A 19,661-nucleotide genomic window follows, 5' to 3' on the forward strand; every position below is an offset into this window, starting at 1 on the left:
CTTCCCTGAAAAGCTTGTGTTCCACATAAAAGAATTGTTGTTCACAAATACATTTAGCCACCATTCAGAAATCATTGCCAATAGTTAAGTGATCTGACCTGAACATTCCTCTGGAAGTGATGAATGATAAAATTCTGAGGGACAGGGAAGGAAATTAATAAAACAAGAGAATTCAGCCCATTCATAAATGATTGAATTGTATCTTTCTACAACATTGCAGTAATATCCCTAATAATAACAATAATAATGTAAGACCTACCATTCTCCAAGGTTGTCATACATATTAGAACATTAGAGCAACTATTCCATTGTCGAGAGAGGGCAGCATTTTGGATCAAACTCAAACCCCAATATGAGGTTCCTAAAAGCTTATGAAGCTTTGAAAGGATTTTAATAGAGACTAGACAACCTTCATCTCGACTTCCAGAGTTTGCATTTTTGAGATGTGTCAGTTTTGAAAAGGCTTTTTAATAATGCATTATTGAGTTGAGACAAAGCAATTAACTACTTTATTAGATTTTTGAAGCTGTGTCTCTATCCATTAGGTCAAGGCATTGATATTTTTATGATTTCTTCAAATGTTTCCTGCTGCAAAGGCTTTAAGAATTAAAAAACTTCATTAATTGCTTAATAAACCATTCTAAGGCTTGGAGGCCTCACACAGAGTGATTGTTAATATTAATTGTAGTAGCATGAAGGATATTCAGAGCATTGCATGGAAGATATTTAAACTTCAAAGGCTCAAATAATAGATTCCTGGATTGTGTTGTTTTTTTTAAAGCCCTGCTCAGACAACATTTATTTTCTTTTGTTTCTCAAAAAAATATGCGTTTCCTGCCTTTCCTCTCTGCCCCATGTTCAGTGAATGTATGAGAGTGGAATGGGATCATATTCCCCCACACATGCACATACTACAGCCTAATCGCAACTAATTTTCTGTGTTGTGATGCAACGATGCCAAAACAGCCTCCACTGTATCCAGGAACAGAAAGAGAGGCAGCTTGAGGTCCCCCTGATGTAAGGGGACATCCCTCCCCTTTGCTCTGCAGTAAGCCTCAGCCACCACTGTGGGGCTACTCGGGCTTGTACTAGTAACAGTGTTGGCGAAAGTCTGAGCAGCCTCGTGTCAAGAAATCAGAAGGATAGGATACAGCAGTAGCCACTGCTGCCATTCCTGTCCTCCTCCTAGGCTTGACTTGCCCCCTCCTCGCCCTCCGCCTTCCCCATTACAGCCCTTCTCTGTCCCAGTTTCACCCTTCCCCCAGTGGCCTGTAGCAGGCATGGGCCTCTGACTGGCGCCATCAGGCCAGGACAGACCTTTCTATCAACCCCACAATCATCTGCGCTTAGGCACATTTGAGACAATATGCATGCTTATTTCACTGGCAAAGACCAGCATAGGATTGCGCTGTTAGTGACTGTGCCTCTATGACTGCCACAGGCAGAGCTGGCCAGTCAGGGCTCCGATGTGTCGCAAACCTAAGTAAGTTCAGCTACGCCCCTTGCAGACAAATACTGAATGCATAGCAGGTCCTACCAAGAGAGAAATGCCATGGGAAGGGAAAGGCTTAAGAAAGCTGCATGGTTCACTTTTATTCAAATATTGCTGGGTTTAAGTATTCTGCTTTGTTAAAGGTTTGTCAGCTATCTCTTGTCTGCTGACATGGGGAGAAATAATGTTTATTTCAAGACTTTACACCTTACTGATGGAAAGGGTAATATCCCTTCTCCTACTTCTCCCTCCAGACAGTAATTGCTACTAACTTGTGTATTTGCCACTGACTAGGCTGAGAAAGGTGGGGGATATTTTGATCTAAGATGAGACAGGTTTTCATGTAATTAAAAGCAGCCAGTTTGATTCCACACAAATAAATTTGCTGTTCCACAGTAGAACCAAGTAACCTCATATCTTCCCAAACTTGCAGTTGTTTCAGTCAGCACACAAGGGAGAAGGAAGGGGGAGGGAAAAGGATTGTTTGCTCTAATTGGAGAAACCTTTTGTACTGAAATGGCTAAGCAAGGACAGACATGCAGGGCCAAATATTTGCCCCCAGTTAGAGTAGTGTAGCCCTGTGAAGTCTCTACTGAAGGCTTTTCCACGGTCTAATAGACACTAATGGCTTACCCTTAGGAAGCATCTTCTCAGCAGCAAGTGATGCAGAACAAGAAGTGATGGAGGATACAGTCCAAGTGCTACATGATAATTGGACACTTGGGACATGCAGTGACATGCCAGGCAACCATTTTCCGGGGGGTCCTGCCATAGCACAGTCAGGTTATTGCTAATCTTCTGTTGAATGCTGCACGCATGTTTCTCCCATGTTGTACTATTGCTGTTCCTCTAGAAAGCTTCCTAAGAGCTATCAGTGTTGTTTCAGCAAGACAGCTGGGGGCAGACTGTGACTCAGCATGACAGTGATGAAGAATTGATAGACCAGCTGGATTGATGTTCAAAATAATATAGACAATATATATGAATAATTCCTGATTTTGTATGTTGAAAATGTTCACAACTTGCAGCAAAGTAATTTATCAGTGTCTGACTAGTCTCACACTTCTCCAAAATAGGAACTCTTTCATCCCTTAGATAGCCCTGCTTTAAAACATATTCTGCTTCTTGCTTTTATTTTAATGGTTATGCTTTGTTATTACCAATGGAGCAGGGCAAAAATGATTTTCACATAGTGAGTATGGAGAAATGATTGGTTATCAGTAACCAATGTTGTTATCGTGGCTGGTGAGAACAGGGTAGCACAAGGAGAAAAAGATTTGCCCATATGCTGACATGTATGCACTTGGCGGGCCACTAGAGAAGAAGCACATTGATCACACTGAATTATAATGTCTCTTTGTTGGAAAGGCAGAAGTTGTTTGCTTTGAGAAAGTCTTCCAATATATCCAGTGAGTTCTTACAGGTATTGTTTTTTGTTCCTTTACTGCTGAAGTAATAATTAAAAATACTGTCTTTGAAATTCTTGCGTTTTGGAAACAAATTTAATTTTTATGAGTTACTACAGCATTGTGAACAATTAGGGAAATTTTGCGTGTTGCAACCTTGTCCTGTTTGAAGGAGACTGGACAAGGTAAATCTGTGACATCTTTAAATAGATGACCTGCAAGAAAGACGGATAAAATATGCAAAGTAGAGTGGAGCAGAGGTTGTGTTTACCGTAACAGACCAAGTAATGAAGCCCACCACACTAAACAGTCAATAGTATTTGTGATCAAATATTATGAGTAATATGAAACAATGTTTACTTGGCCAACTGTGTCAAGACCAGTGGCATCACTAGGGAGGTGCGGGGGTTGCAGGCCACACTGGGTGATCCACAATGGGGGGGTGACACACGAAAATTGCGGTGGTTAGGAATAATAACATCATGTCGATGCGGAATTTACAGCAGAATGCAATGAAAAAAACCGGAGTGAAATATCTCCATTTTCCATAAAAGTGCATGGATCCCTGTGGAAAGTGAAACTGAGCCTTCTCGCACATTTACCTGCAAGTAGGTAAACTTGCCTTAGTCCTTCGGAAAGGACAGGCTGAGAGGAATCCAACGACACCAGAATGTTCCTGATCCAATGAACACAGTCCCAAAAAAACATCCAAGAAGGAGGTCCGTTCCTCCAAGCTGGCAAATGTATTGAGCCCTATGAAAAGCAAAACTAAGCTACACAGTCGTGTTTACTTATGAGCAAGCAAACATGCCTTGGCTTGTGGTCAGGTCAGGCAAAGGGGAAAGCAAAGTCACCAGAATGGTCCTGATCTGATAAGCGTGGAGCTCAACAAATGCTTCAGAAGACAGCCTCCATTCCACTAAAAAGAATAAAAACAGTGGCTTCAGCTAATAAGGTGAACTTTTTTATTTTTTAGACTTGCACAGCCAGGTGAATCCTGACAGTAATATGGTTTAAACAGAAGAAGTTAAATTGAACTGGGCACTGGGTAGGGCTGAAAAACTTACTAATATTTTTTGGGGGTGGGGGGGTATTGCAGGCAGGCTACAGAGAAAATTCACTTGGTGGAACAGGGCTGGTTTCCCCTTATTTAATTATTTGGTTTACTTTAATTATTTATAATTATTTATTTTAATTTGCTTGATGATGTCACTTCTGGCCATGACATCACTTCTGGTTGTCCTGGACAGATTCTTATTCTAAAAAGTGGATCCGGTGTTAAATAAGTTGACACCTGGGGGGGGGGGGGTGTGACACTACTAGTGACCAAAATCACAAAAATCAGAGTTTATAGGAATAATACCATCTTCTTATATATCAATCAACGTGTAATTTTATGCAGAATGCAATGCAACAAACTGTGTGGAAATATCTTTGTTCTATCAAAAGGTATAGCCAAAAAACCATTGGGAGGCGGGGCAATTGTACATCACCACATCCACTACCAGGGGCGTTGCCCCACCCACTGCATGGGCATGATGCACTGGCCTCCCACACTGGGTGACATGGACCCTAGTGACACCACTGATCAAGACTCAGAGTGACATTCTTTATTAAATGCCAATGAAATGCTGATCATTGAGAGAAGCGAAATGTATGGAGGGAGCATAAATGCGTAGCATAAATTATACATAGCATAAATAACTGGACTGTGGAATGTATTCCTCTGAGCTCCACAGAAACGTACCCCTATAGGTTCAATTTTAGTGGAAACCTGACTGTCTACTGTCTGAGTGGTGAGTGGGATCTTCCACCACAGTGAGGTCCCAAGCTGAGGTGATTTATTGATCTTGTATGAGTGATTCATATCATACCTTGACTAACATAAATGGGGAAAAGATATGAGGCACACTTGGGAATATGTTCAGAGTTAGAGCTAAACTTCCCTCTATTGTGCACAGTATTTGGGGTGATTGTCAAGTTCTCCTCCTCTCAAATGTGTTCAAGGTTGTAGTTTATTTGCCCTGCTCTGCTAGTTCAATGGAAGACACTGCAAACAGTGCAGTTCCCTCTCTGAGAGACCCCTGGCTTTCATCTTCCCACCTTCATTTATATTTGTTGGTATCTCAGAACCCTGGAAACTGATTATATATACATTAATGAGCTACAGGACAAGCAAGCCCACATGTTCCCATGTGATAAATTATCACTGAGCTAAGCAAAAGCATCTAACTAAGAGAATACAGAATAGCTCTTGTTTCAGAAGTGAAATCAATAATTGGTGACGTCATCATTGTTGTGCTCAGCAGTACATGCCATTTTCATAAATCATTCACTTTCATTTTCATCAATCATGCATTGCAGCTGGAGAATGGAAACCTGTTGTTGGACATAGATGAAAATCTTGATAAAGTGACTCAGGTAAGAAAATTCTCTGTCAAAATGAAATCACCAAAGTAGTTAAATCTGTAAACTAGCTAAATGGAGATGAACTCTGGTTATAGTCCAGATTATATGTAGTCGTAAAGTACTCACCACTTAAACTACTTTTCACAAGGAATTACAGGTGGATAGTTAAGAAACCCAGAAGCTGCTGGCTTCTAGCCTGTAGTTCGAGAATACATCATGATTAGTGACAGCACATTTCCTAACATAAATGGGGAAACATGTGCATCACAATCAAAAATCAAAGGTGCGCTGAAACCATCAAAAGCTAGGCTGACAGGATTAGTGAAATGCCCCATAAATTCTTGCCAGCCCCAGACCTTTCTCAATGGTGTCTTGTATATATTAAATATTTAAATTTATAAGATATAGGATATAAACTAATTGTCCTGCATGAATTACATTCAGAAAGATTCAGAGTTAAAATTTGGGATAAGTGGTTTGGGGTAACAGAAGTTAGTGCAGTTTAAGGAGACTTTCAGCCCATTCCTAACCAACTGTCCAGCTATGACGCAGCCACAGTGCCGTCCCAAAGTAAGGGAAAAAGCATTCCCTTACCTTGAAGAGGCCACCATGACTCCCCCACCCACCACAGAATGCAGTGCACACCCCATTGTCACTACTGCATTGGAACTGGAAAGTTGGTTAGGATTGGGCTGCTAGAATCTGATATCTCAACCATTGTTAATGCACATGTTTAGATTGTACAGCCAGGATGTAAACAGTCACACTTTGCTTTGATGAATTCAGAGTCAAAATGGGAAACTCACCAAAAGAAGGGAAATATTTACATGAATTGCATTTGAACTCTTATTCCCCAACTGGAGTACAGTTAGGAGTTTTTCTTATACAGAAACATCCTACCCCTAAGATCATAAGTAATATTCTTCCATGTATATGAAGCCATGCTTCTAACATGGCTAATTTATCCATTGCTGTCCATTTCCCATTTGCAGTAGCACTTTTACAAAATGCTGCACTCCCACATTTCAGGATGCTCCCCACCTAGATTCACAAATTCATGCAAACTTGCTTCCATGGGGTCCTTGATTTGTCAGCAGCTCTTCACACTTCCAGGTGGTTACAGCCCTATCCCCAATAATCCCTCTAAGGGGTCCACACTGCCCCTTTGGCTGCTGAGTCAGAGCCCTGTGGCATTTCCAGGCATTATACATCATCATCAGACTTCCGGGAATGACAAGGGCACAGATGTGTGGAGCTCAGCTTACCAGGGCTTTGAGCTGCGCAGCCATACAGGTTCAAGGGAAAAGTGCCTGCCCATCTCTGCAGATACTGAGGAATTCTTCGAGGAAGCTGCAAGGGAGCCTCAGTTTCCTGTGTCATAGGAGGCAACATTTGAGAAATCAAGCAGCCCTTTCCTTTCAGCTATGGTAGGTTTCTGAGAAAAAAATGCAGAGCTGGCTGCCTTTCAGCAATTACATAAACCCTCAGTCAATCTCACATCTTTGCTGGAACAACATCTGCACAACATCACAGCCTTGAATCCTGTGTTTGGCCCAGTCTGTTCTGCATTGCCCCCTTGGAGTTGTCTGTGGCCCTGACATTCCTATCTACAGAAACTCCAGAAACCTTGGAGACCCAGGTCTCCTGACTGAGCTCACACTGTATTTTTGCCCCTTTATGTTGCCCCCTTATGTTATGTTATGTTATGTTATGTTATGTTATGTTATGTAAGGGCTCTCACAACTGCACCCAGAGCACGATACTATGGGAAAGATGGACAGGCTCTTCCATTAAAGGGGATGGCCTATAACATCATTTCACTTTAAATGACACCTTCCTGTACTAACAATGGTAGAATGAGATTTATTTTACATTTCTCATTAGACAGTTGTTAATATTTTCCATTAAAGAGAAGCAGGCAATATTTTAATGAACATTTACTCCAAAAGAAATATGCTCTTGGAAAGAAAATATTAGCTTCAAAAAAGACCATTTATTTATATTAGTCAATTTAATTTTGATCAATGTCATTATGTGCATGCTAATGCAGCTCTTCAAATTGCTCATCAGTTCATCATCTCATCATGTTTTTCCACAACATACCATAAATGTCCAATAAGTTATTATGCAGTTGCAATTACAATTTGTCTAGGTGTACCACATTTGTAATCCAGTTGAAAGCTGAATTTGCTAGGACACTAGAGACTATAGCATGGCATCAATAAATCAGAAAGATACACAAGAAACTTCACTTCTCCATATTTACTTCGCTTTCAAAATTATTGCTGGCTGTTTTTGTAACGATTTTCAGGTGAATACTGTATATATGCTGCAGTCCTGCTGTACTCTGTATCTAGTAACATTGAGGTTATTATTGTTATGAACACCGAGGTGATTGTAAGAGCTGTGTGTGTGAGAAAGAGACAGAGGGAATCATTTTCTAGCTGCTGAGCCTTCCAAGAATAAAAAATTAACAAGAAATACAGCTTCATCAGAGCATCCTTGGCTTTTAGAGGCTGACAATTAGTCTCTTCCCATGATAATCAGGAAAGAAACGTCTTCTTTGTCATGTCCTTTTATAAAGTGAATTTGTTACACCTCTTTGTGATATGAGGGATGCAACCTTTAAAACAGGTGACATTTCATTACACGAAGAATTCGGTAGGACCTAATGCTATCTTTCAAAACAAACATCTGAAAATCTTTCTTGCTGTTCTTATCTGACATTTACAAGTGTAATAACTAGTCATTTCCCCTACAAATTAAGACAGTGCAGGTGTTGAGTTTCTTTCTTTTCTTTAAATGAAAAGGACCTCATTCATTTTTAGCTTTGTGGGCCTCCTGTTGAAGTTACTTTATGCACAAGTAATTAAGAAACTTTCCCTGGACTCAACCCAGAAAGAATCCGAGTTCCAAATTTTTAAAGCTTTATTGTTGTTTTTTTGAATGTTTATTTGAATGTATGGACTTATAAAGGGCAGAGAGGTCCAAGAATAAGATAAGAAGGCAGTGCATCCTAAATGATTTTAAAGGTAAGTCTGTTGATAGATTGACGACTGCGGAGCTGTATTCAGCTCATAGAATCAGAACAGCTTCATTTTCTCAAATACTTGCAATCCTTCAAGTTGGATTTTGTCTGATAAAATATTGCAGATTGGTCTCTGTTACAAGGGCCGCGTGATGTTATCTGCTGAATTCATATAGTCTAGTGGCCAAGGAGCTGAGCTGTGAATCTAGACTTCTCCAGGTCAAATCTCACCTCTATCATGAATTTACTAGATGTCCTTTGGCAAGCCAAATTCATTCCACACCTCAGCACTAAAGTAAAGCCCTACCTAAAGGATTGTTGCTAAGACAATTTATGTGAAGTTCTTTCAATATTTGAGAGTGCTATGTACGTTTTCATGTATTGTTATTTTATAGTCTGCAGGATATTTCCCTGCGTTTGAAGTTGTGACATTTGCTTTTCACTACAAGACCATCTTCTCTGTTGCTCAAAGGATAAGAGACAAGATACACCTGACTCTTAATTTTTGACATTCTTTGCAGGCTGTTACCCAACTAGAGCTGTTTGGGGACATGTCCACTCCGCCTGATATAACCTCTCCCCCTGTAAGTACTGGTGTGAAATGTCTTGTCTCTTGCTCACATGCCACTTTCTCTGGGTTTATTGTTGTGGTATAACACATTTAGGTATTCATGAGAAACAATGCCCCATACTGAAATTGAAAAGCTTTCAAAAAGGTTTGCAATCATTTTACCCAGTTTGAATTTTTTCCTCTGTGAAATTGCTCATTACCTTCCTGCTTTTCCAGCACTAATTGCTTATACTGATCCCCTGTGAAGCTATTAAAATCATACAACCTTAGATCTTTCTTCTTCTTTTTTAATATGAAGGAACAGGTGCTATAGGAATTCGCATGCGTCTTAGCAGTGTGGAAAGAACTCTTTCAATTTATTCAGTACATTAGGACTTGTATGAGGTTTACTTGTCCTGTTTCTACCTGCTGTGCTTTTGCATCCCTTGTTCTCATAATAAGGAAAGAGGAATGTGAAGCTAGTTCTTGAAGGAAAAAGCGGTACTGTCACCCATCTGTGGTTACCAGTGCATTCTAAAGTTGCCTTATTTTGCAGACCCCTGCAACTCCAGGTGATGCCTTTATCCCATCTTCATCCCAGTCACTTCCTGCTGGTGCAGACGTGTTTAGCTCTGTACCTTACAGCACTGCTGCTGTACCCTCAGGTTAGTTATTTACATCACGCTATTAAATATTAAGCCATTTAACAGTTGCTTTGTCTCCCTTTAAAAGCTTGGAATACTCCATTTTATTTGTTCCCCATTGCTTCTGAATAGTTCAGTAGCATATTCAGACTCTCTTCCTAATGTCACTTTTCTGTATGGAAGAAATATCTCAATATACAACCTTTAAAAAAGATTATTAGAGTTCCACTACAGTATTAAGCATGTGTGTTTTATTCAGAACAGTGTGTTTCCCAAAACATTTCAAATTCTGTTTCCAGGTAAATTCAATTTTGTGATTTGACTAAGTAATGTAAAATAAGTACATATCTAAAAGATGCATGTAGCATTTGATTCTGCTAGGAATGGCAAAGGAATTGGGAGGTTGCAGAGGTCTGAAGCATATCCACTAACTATTAAGATGTCTGTACTTCTGGTTGGTTTTTGAGATTTTAGGAGGCACTACTTACATGTTTGCAAGTTTATTTGTGTAAAAATAAGGGTTAGATTGAAGCTGCTAGAAGCATTCTGTATTCTTCACCATTGGAATCTACAGACAGAGTAATACAACCAACCCTTTTCTCAGACTTTCTCATAACTATCAGGTTATGGATGTAGTCAAAATCTTAAGGAATTGCAGAATCCTATTTCTTTTTGTGCATGCTATTTTAGCTATATCAGTCTGAGACCAATTGTGTTTTGTCTTTATTCTGTTACCTTACACATGCTTTTACAAATTTGCTCAGCAATGAAAACAGAACCACCTAGTAAGTAAAAGGAGACTCTAATAGACGAATTCTGAATCACTCTGGCACCTCCCGGGCTTTAGGAGTTCAGACCTATAGAAATATTGAAACTGCCTTAATAAAATGAGGCAAGAAAATGGTATCTTTCCACAGCCAAAGAAATGTTTCTATAATATATAGTTATGAACTTTGTTGTTTTGTATATACCTCATGATATCAGTGAAACCTGTTTAACTCACAGCGCAGTCCTGGTCATGTTAACTCAGAAGTAAAATCCCATTGTATTCAATGGAGCTTAGTCCCAGAGAAGTGTGTAGAACTATAGTCCAATCTGATCTTTGGGTAGCAAAAAAACAAAACAAAAACACATCAAAATCTATAGATACCCACTAAACAAAAAAGAGGGAAAACATTTTAAAATATTGATGCTACTTAAATATACTTTTACAGCTTGGCATAATTTTTAGGAAAAAAATTTGCTACTTGTAAACTTGACAAAATCTCCATCTTAAGGTGTACTGGATGATCAAAAAGAAAGGCTGAAGGACAGAAGTTGAAAAGAAATGTTTATATAACATTGAAACTAGGGCTTCATACAAAATGTTTTTGCAAGCTAATGGATCTTTTGGCTGTTTTAAGAAAACTTCTAAGAAAAACGATGTTTCCTTGGGAATGTTGCCTTCACCACAATCATTCACAATGTTGGCATTGGTGCCAAATTCAAGTTTAATTCTGAAGATTGAGCACACCTGGCTGCTGTTTGCTTTTAATTTGGGTTCATGCTGCCAATTACACCTGTGTGCTTCACTGAGGGTAGACACAGGCAAGGCGGTTGTTTTTTTCTCAAAAAGCTGAACGTGGACCATTATTTTGTATGAGACATGCACTCATTTTCCTGCCTTGCTTTCTTCTTGAATCAAGCAGATTTTACAAGTTATATAATGCTTTAAAATCTCTAACGCCTGTTTGACTAGAAGAGGACAGAGAAAAATTGGAGCCTGCATCGTAGGAAATGATGATGTCAGAGGGGGCGGGATTGGCGGTGCCAGCACGTGCCTTATGCTATTCCCCTTCCTGACCTGATTCACAGGCAAGAATCAACTTGGACTTGTGATATCACTGACACAGATCTGTGTTGACCCATAGCTGCTGGTGGAGCTTAACTAGGAGCAAGGGGACAAATGTTCTGGTATCCTGAGGAGACCTCCAGGAGCCAAAATTTCCCCATGGGATATAGCGTAGCCCACACCAATGCCACTGCATCACCACATGGGAATTTAGTTCGAATTGGGCTGTTCACTTATCAAACACTCCAAACAAAAGAATTCAGGTTCTGGGAACCATCTCACTTTAGTATTATTGACCAGAGAATACAGCCCATTAAGGTAGACATAGTCTGCATGTGGTTCAATAATCCTAATGTCTAAACCTGCCCTGTGGCTTTGTAATTTTTGCCATCAGTCCAATTATGCCTCTCATGGATCTGGTAGTGCATACCATCAGGGAAGCTGAAGTACAGGTTGTCACTAAAAAGCCCTGTGATTCTTTTATTTGTATATCTGATCATCTTTTTCTTCCTCGGCCGCCCTGTTTTTGTTTTTATTTTTTTGGTGTTTTTTTTTTTCCCTATTCCTGTTCTGAAATTTATCCCCGCTCTCTTTCCCCCGAAGGTTATGTTGCAATGGGAGCTGTCCTGCCCTCCTTCTGGGGACAACAACCACTTGTTCAACAACAACTGGCCATGGGTGCTCAGCCTCCAGTTGCTCAGGTGATGCAGGGAGGACAGTCAATTGCATGGGGACAGCCTGGGATGTTTTCTCCCACCCAGCAACCATGGCCATCTGTAGCTGGTCAATTTCAGCCTGCTGCCTTCATGCCAACACAAACTGTTTTGCCTTTACAAGCAGCCATGTTTCAAGGTACCGTTGCTCCCATTGCTACCGTTCCACCTACAAGCGATTCCACCAGATCAAGTCCACAGACAGATAGGCCTAGGCAACAAGCAGGAAAAGAAATGTTTAAAGATTTCCAGATGGCTCAGCCTCCACCAGTGCCATCACGAAAACCAGATCAGCCTTCCCTCAGTTGTACCTCAGAGGCCTTCTCCAGTTTCTTTAACAAAGTTGGGATGGCACAGGAACCAGATGATTGTGATGACTTTGACATCTCTCAGTTAAATTTGACTCCTGTGACTTCTACAACACCATCGACGAACTCACGTGAGTACCCCCCGTTTTTCTCTTGCAACCTTCCGCAAAAATGTCTCCCTGTTGCAAGTTAGAGCCAATTCATGCAAAGGCAGAGCCTGAGTTATCCTCACCTTTAACAAGTAAATAAACTGGGTGACTTTGACATTGGGGGAACATGAAATTATGGATAACCACATCAGAATCCTTGGAAATATGTGGTTACGGAATTTAATTTTGGAAGGCAGTGTCACATCTTTGTTAAAGCAAGAATACTGACATGCACAATTTGCTTTGTAGGTTTTCTACAAAGTTGGAGAACTACTCATTAACCCAGTGTCCTAGAGGAACTCAAAAATACAGTGAGGTTCCCTACCCCCCACCCCCCCAGGAAGCTATACTTGATGCTATGGTGGCTTACTGATTTTGGATTCATAGTTATCAGCCTTGCTCCTGATTACATGGTTGCAAAAACATTTTGTGTGAATCAGCCCCAAATTAAGAACCTCTGAAGAAAGAATTTTTTTGTAAGAGAATGGCATTTTCTTTTGGGGGAAGGGGCTGTATTTAATCAGATACTATAATTAGTGCTGGGTCATCGGTGCACTGATAAAATTCAACTTTAATGTGTTTTTCAGACGGTAGTACAGCAGTTGCCATACAAGAGCCTTTCAGTGTACTGTTACTAACTTGGGAGTTCCTTTGTTCATAGATTCACGGTGTTATTAATAGAAATATCTCAGAAGGTGTCAGTAACTTTTGTCGATGAGGGTGTCACTATCTCTGTGGGTGTCAATAACTTCAACTTCAGACTTTATTTCTATCTAGAAGAACTGCAGAAACCTGTCAAGATGACGTTAATATTCACCTTATATTAAAGGTATAAAGATAAATGCATTGGCCCTGCAATGAAAATTTTAAGAAAACCTGGCACATGTTTTGTCGATGTTCACAAAAAGATGGTGGGGTGGTGGATTGTGGAAAGGGCAAACAAAACGACAGGAAAGGGATGATCTGATTTTGAATGTGCTATCTCACTCAGCGGCCCTCAAATGATTTGCAAGGGGGAGTTTTGCTTTTGTTTGATACCTACTTGCCAGACCGACATGCCATTAATCTTGCAAACCCTTCATAACGCAACAGCACCAGCCTCAGAATCTATCGAGAGTGCTTCCACCGTGGCTCACATGTGGCTCTGGAATATTTAGGACTCAGTATCATTCACTTAATGCAAAACTTGCTGTCGTTTCCGTTTAGCTCCCACTCCTGCTCCTAGACAAAGCTCTCCATCCAAATCCTCAGCATCCCATACCAGTGACCCGGCTGCTGATGACCTCTTTGAAGAGGGCTTTGAAAGTCCCAGCAAAAGCGAAGAACAAGAAGCGGTACGTTGTACAACTTCCAATATTCCCAGTCACTTTTCGCAATATTCCTACCAGGCTTTTCAAAAGAAATGTTAATGCCTATGCAACAATTACTAGAATATTTTCTGAAGTACAGTTTAGAAGTACTAATCAGCAGGGTCAAGCTGTCAAGAGATGTAGAAGGAAAGACTTCCTTAGCCATCATATAGCCGCTTACATTTGGTTTGGGGAAAAATGAAGTCTTTCTCGCATCGCTGGTTGTCCCGGTGCATATATGATTCAGGTTTCAAACTCATTTCTCTCCTCACTTTTCTCCATCAAACTTCTATAGCCATCGCAGTGCAGGAGTGTGGTTTCCACAGAATGGAAGGTGGACTAAATTACCTACCACTCTTTCCCATCCCCTAAGCCCTATTGGTTTCTCCTGGCTACACATAACTACTATGACTTTTAGATAAGATGTTTATTAACTCTACTGCTGCCACCCCACAGTTTTCCAAGCAACACTAAAGTGTGTTGATATTTGAAACACCTAGTTTCAAATTATTTGTATGCTACAGGAACAAGAGTATAATGGCAGACTTTACACATTAGCTCAACATTGCGATCCACACATAGCTTCTATTTGAGTGTGTCTGCTTATCATACATTTCTGCTTAATTGCTCCGCCTTTGTCTATTATGGCTCTCTGTACCTCTAGCTTCCACCTCATACAAGAGGCTGGAATCAAGAGAGCAGCTGTGAAGTGAGTAGATTGCAAAAACCAGGAATAGTTGAAATGGAAGGATCCCATGATGAAACCATAGTAGTTATTTTAAAATTGTAGCTCTACCTGAAAGAAAAACAGAATATTAGAGACCATCAAATATGGTGTTAACAGGGGTGAGGTGAAAAGCAAACGCCTCCTCTTCAAAATATTTGATGCAGTTTTAAGTCCCCTTCAAGGTGGACTTGACCTGAAATAAGAGTTGCACACTGCCTCTACAGCAATGCCTGCTAGCCTGCCAGCCCCCTTACTTCTTCTCCAAGCAAAAAAGAGACTTACCTTGGCAAAGGAGAAGATTCTAACAAGCAGGGAGAAGAACTGTCATGCCTACCTAATCATGCATCACTACCTAATATTTTTTTTACTGCACTCTCCACAGTGAGGGAAAGACAGAGAGAGGGGCTGACAGGGAAAGGGGAGTGCAGTTCTTCACTTGTTAGGACTTTATGAACATCTTTGCTTGACAAAGCCTTTGAGATTTTGCAGGCAATCTACAGCAATACTTTGAAAACCAAAATGGTTTCTGGGTGACCCAGGGATGAAGGATCTTGCACATTTTTATAGGCAATTTTACAGAGCATAATACTGACAAACAAATACAATTCAGGTGAAATCAGTGACATTTGAAAATGAATCTAACTGCAGGATAATGGCAAAAATAACAACCATTGAATAGTGGTTTCACTGGGGGAAATGGTAGAAACTGAGTTGGACAGGTCAGCCTGATCATATGGCTTGGCTTCAATTGAATGGCACAAGAGGTGAACACATAGCCGAGCATGACTCTATGCCTGCCTCACTTGCCAGAGGAGAACAGCAGCATGACCTCACAAATGATCGCGGTATCCTGATGTTTGGAGGTATCACAACAGCAGCTCAAATCCAGTGTGGATCCCCTATAGCAATTGTCTCTTGGCTTGAAAGAGCAGGGAAAAGGTGTCTACAAGAAGCATTTTTTCACTTTTCTGTTAGGTTCTGTGGCAATTCCAAAAGACTTGATGGGACAAAGTAAAACAAAAAAAGTGATGATAAAGTGAGATTTGTAACCCAGAATTTGGTAATGTGAGAGAAGGAACCGCTGTACCTAATGCACATGAACCCTGGATTTCTGATGGCCACTCTACATGCCCTTGTACTGTAGCTTCGAACTTGTGGCAAGCCATTCATAGTATACTACACAGATCCAGACTGCTTCACACATTGCTGCAAACTCACCTTTAGATGGTCTGTGCCATAGAGCAAATCGTTAGAACTGCCCATGGCAACTGCATCACATGAATGGCTCGACACTAGATGAAGCTTAAAGGCAATGGTTCATCTGCCTTACACCCAAGCCTAAAAGAATGACCAGTTTTGGCAATATGCCTCAGGTGACTGTCTCTGGGACTACCAATTAGCCTTTCCACAATGTGTTGGACCACTAAGATTTTTGGCCCACTAGTGATAGTGCTAAAAACCACCAGCAATCGTATTTGCCTCTTTTTTATTATTATTATCATCATCCACAAAGGGCATTCATAATACAGTGATCCATAGCATGAAAATAACCTCTGACTTTGTTTTGCTTTCTGTTGTTGAGAACAAAAAGGTGTTGTGTTCTTGTATTCTAGCCTGATGGATCTCAGGCCTCCTCCAACAGTGATCCATTTGGCGAGTCCATTGGTGATACTGTAAATCCACAGGGCGATAGCTAGATAGCGCAGGTTGGGGTAGGTATCTGTCCTTTTCTCTCTCACGCATTTGAGCTATTCACTGTCACCATTGCCTGCCGTCATCATTCATATCAATGAGTACCTTTCACCTCCATGTTAAACTGCCCTATGTATGAATTGTTAATTCAAACAGCAAACATACTCCTACCATTTAAAATATATATATTTTTCCATTACCAGAATTTAAGGCAACACAATTGCTTTAATCGTTAACGATGCATGTGCATGTTGTGGGTGTTGATAGATGCTTCATGTAGGTGACTGTGGCTATTTTTGTGCTGGCATATGTGTTTTGTCAGAAGGGACGTGATGCTACAGTGCTTGTGAACGTTCTACATTTGCCATTCCATCTCAGTGTATTCTAATGCTGCCACATGAAAAATGTTTCCTTTGTTACACTGTGTTGTGATTGGAAATAGTTTGAATATTATGTGATTTATTGCTCCTCTCTCTGTACACGAAACATCTGAGGCACATTAATAAGAAGTGAATTTATTTTTAGTACCTAACACACACTACCATGGGTGTCCAGATTTGAAGATTGTGCACCCTTTGGTAAATAATTCTGAGCAGCCCATCAACCCACATGTCGCGGATGTGTCTGCCACCTCTCCCCTTCTCATAACTCTGGTTCCCATAAGACTCTAAACATTACTGTAGCTAGTTGAAATCCCTAAAACCTATGCATCTTCTGCCCAGCCAGTACGGAAGCCATCAGCCAGTCACCTCCCTTCGCCCTTTAGGTAGACCCCCAAACTGAAATAGTTCAAGTACACGTTCTTAGTAAGCCCACTGCCCTTTCTCTCCATCATCCCAAAGCTAATGTCCCTAAATTGTCTGTCCACTAGTGTACTGAAATCTGTGAGAATGTGTACCTCCAGATATCTCCTTATCCTACCCAGTCATCATTATTAGGTCCTCAGCACTCCAAAAGAAAATACCACATGTGAAATGTCCCTTCCCCATCTCTAATCCTGGGACTAGATTTGGGAGGGGGAGGGGCATTATAAATAATAATGTTGAAGGTTTTGTTTTGTCTTTGTTTTGTTGTGAATCTCAGCAGGGACTTGGATTACTAATTTGCCTCTCCTTTGAACTGCCTTGTACCCTCACTTTTCCCATTATTTTGAGCCCTACTAATCGTGTTGTCCCTTGCTCTTGAATCTTTTCATAATTTCCTATGTTATTTGGGCATTAGGACAAGTTAAAGATAGGGATGAGCAGATGTCTCCTGTTCTATCGTATTATTGTTCCACGAGTGAATCTACCCTGAGCTGATTGATCAGATTGGGATCTGATCAGAATTCATAAATGTCTCTAGTTGAAGGAAAGCAGTATAATGAAATGATGTGAAAGTATGATGAAATGATGTTCAGATGTATCCAAATGATGTTTGGGATATATCTCTTCTTATTCCTTAATACTGCAGCATTATTTCTTGTGAAAACGATCCAAGTTATCAAGCAAGTCTCAGATCAGCAGTTAAAACTGCATTTCTCAAGGCCCAGGGTATTTAGTTTCATTGATGAAAAATATCTTTTAGTGAAAAGAAAAAAGAAAAAAAAAACCTGTGGTAGAGTTTCCCAGTATAGAGAGACCATGAGAAGCAAGGAGGGAATGAACAAAGCATTCTGAAGTACACAGTAATGGCTTTGACAGCTACCTGCTCCTTGTTCTTTTCATATCCAATAACAAGCAAATATTATGCTCCAATTTATGCTCTCTCTGCATAATCATGTATACTCTCCTGTCTAATATCCTTACAGCACAATCCTATGCATGTGTACTCAGACGTAAGTTCCATTGTGTTTAATAAGGTGTACTCTCAGAAAAGTATGGGTAGGTTTGGAGCCTTACAGCCTATCCCCCACCAGCCTGTGTGATGCAATGGTGCTGTCATAAGCTGCATGCTATATTGGGGGGGGGGATCTGACGGCCCAGGAGAGGTAAGTAGTAATCATTTTTACTTACCTCCTTGAAAGCCAACAGGCTGCCGGTGGTTCTCCTTGGACCTATGCCAGCTGTCACAAATAGTACTTTGGCAGTGTGTGAAACCACACACTTCTGGAATGCCACCAGAGAGGCTGCAGCAGCCATGTGCATGGTGGTGAAGCAAGGAAGGCCACCAGTTCAGGTAGCAGGGAGGGTGGTGATGGTGGAAAAGGGTTGGTGGAAGGCATGTTGGAGGCAGGACAAGGTGTCACCCAGCACATCTGACTTGTGTGTAATGCTGTCCCCTTTCTAACCTTACAACATGCCCCCTTGGTTTCTTCGAACTTGTGCCAGCTAAAGAGCTGGTGCAGTCCAAGGAAACTCATTGACAATCAGGAAACTCATAGGCGGTAAGGAAAAATATCTTCCATTTCCTTTCCCAAGTCTTCTGATCTACCTTCCTCCATCACAGCATACAGTGTTGAACATTTTAGCACATCTGCATGCTATGGTGGAGGAAAGGAAAGGGTTGGGCTCTTCATCTACTTGTACCAGTACTTGAACCTCTTCGAAGAGCTACCAATTTTCCTGTAGACAATGGTTTGTTTTCACAAGACATAGAACTATGAACACGGCATAGATATTATACAACAACCTGAACAGACTTTGCTGTCCTGGTGAAGTCCATTTCTAAATGTCTCAGTATGATGAATCACAGAAGCAAAACACAAACCCTACATGATATCAGAGGCCAGAAATTATGCCAGCAGGTGAGAGCACTTTCAATCCAATCCTAACTCCCTTTGCAGTGATGCTGCAGCAGCAGTACAGTCTCCACATATCCCATGGGAGGGTGTTGGCTTCAAGAGTTCTCCTCGGGGTAAGGGGACATTTATTCCCTTGCCCTAGGGTTCCCTTGTTGAATAACCAGTGCAAACCCAAGTTGATCTGTGAAGGCTGATCAAGCCTGGGAAGTGGGTCAGGATTTGGAATGTGCCACTGCTAAACCTACCCTCTCCCAGGCCTGATCCACCCTCCTCCCTGCCCTATCACCAACCGATCCCACCCGTTTCCTCCTCTATTCCTCTCCCCCCCTCCACCCCATTCCACCCCCTAGGCAGGCTTACCTGCTCCAGCAGGAGTTTGCAGGTCCACCAGCACTAATGAGAAGGCCTCCTGCCAGCGCACATATGATGTGTTTCATCATCTCAAAGCCCCAGAGTAACGCATCTTGATTTTAAAAAATAAAATAAAAACAAACCATTCTTACAAAGCACATTGACACTGTGGCATGTTGATTCTTCTCTGCATTCGATGCTGGGATAAATTGACTAAACTGGAGTAAAAGCCACATATTTCTGTAGAGTTGTGAGAATGAACAGAAAAAGATTAACTGGAAAAATGACTT

At 41.0% G+C, this 19,661-nt stretch overlaps 1 protein-coding gene across 4 annotated transcripts in view; it reads left to right on the plus strand.

The window, feature by feature from the left end:
* Positions 1-19,661, plus strand: part of DAB1 (DAB adaptor protein 1) — a 398,510-nt gene that overhangs the window by 365,822 nt on the left and 13,027 nt on the right. For 3 of the 4 annotated variants that reach the window (XM_066623379.1, XM_066623378.1, XM_066623381.1), the window contains 6 exons: positions 5,263-5,319; positions 8,857-8,919; positions 9,442-9,550; positions 11,964-12,512; positions 13,737-13,864; positions 16,220-16,318. In XM_066623379.1, the coding sequence (XP_066479476.1) occupies positions 5,263-5,319; positions 8,857-8,919; positions 9,442-9,550; positions 11,964-12,512; positions 13,737-13,864; positions 16,220-16,303 (990 nt within the window). In that variant the 3' untranslated portion in view covers positions 16,304-16,318. The remainder of the gene's footprint in view (positions 1-5,262; positions 5,320-8,856; positions 8,920-9,441; positions 9,551-11,963; positions 12,513-13,736; positions 13,865-16,219; positions 16,319-19,661) is intronic. The other variant, XM_066623382.1, reaches the window with a different exon arrangement.

This window comes from Tiliqua scincoides, chromosome 4 (assembly GCF_035046505.1).
Source record: "Tiliqua scincoides isolate rTilSci1 chromosome 4, rTilSci1.hap2, whole genome shotgun sequence".
NCBI classification, from domain to species: Eukaryota; Metazoa; Chordata; class Lepidosauria; order Squamata; family Scincidae; genus Tiliqua; species Tiliqua scincoides.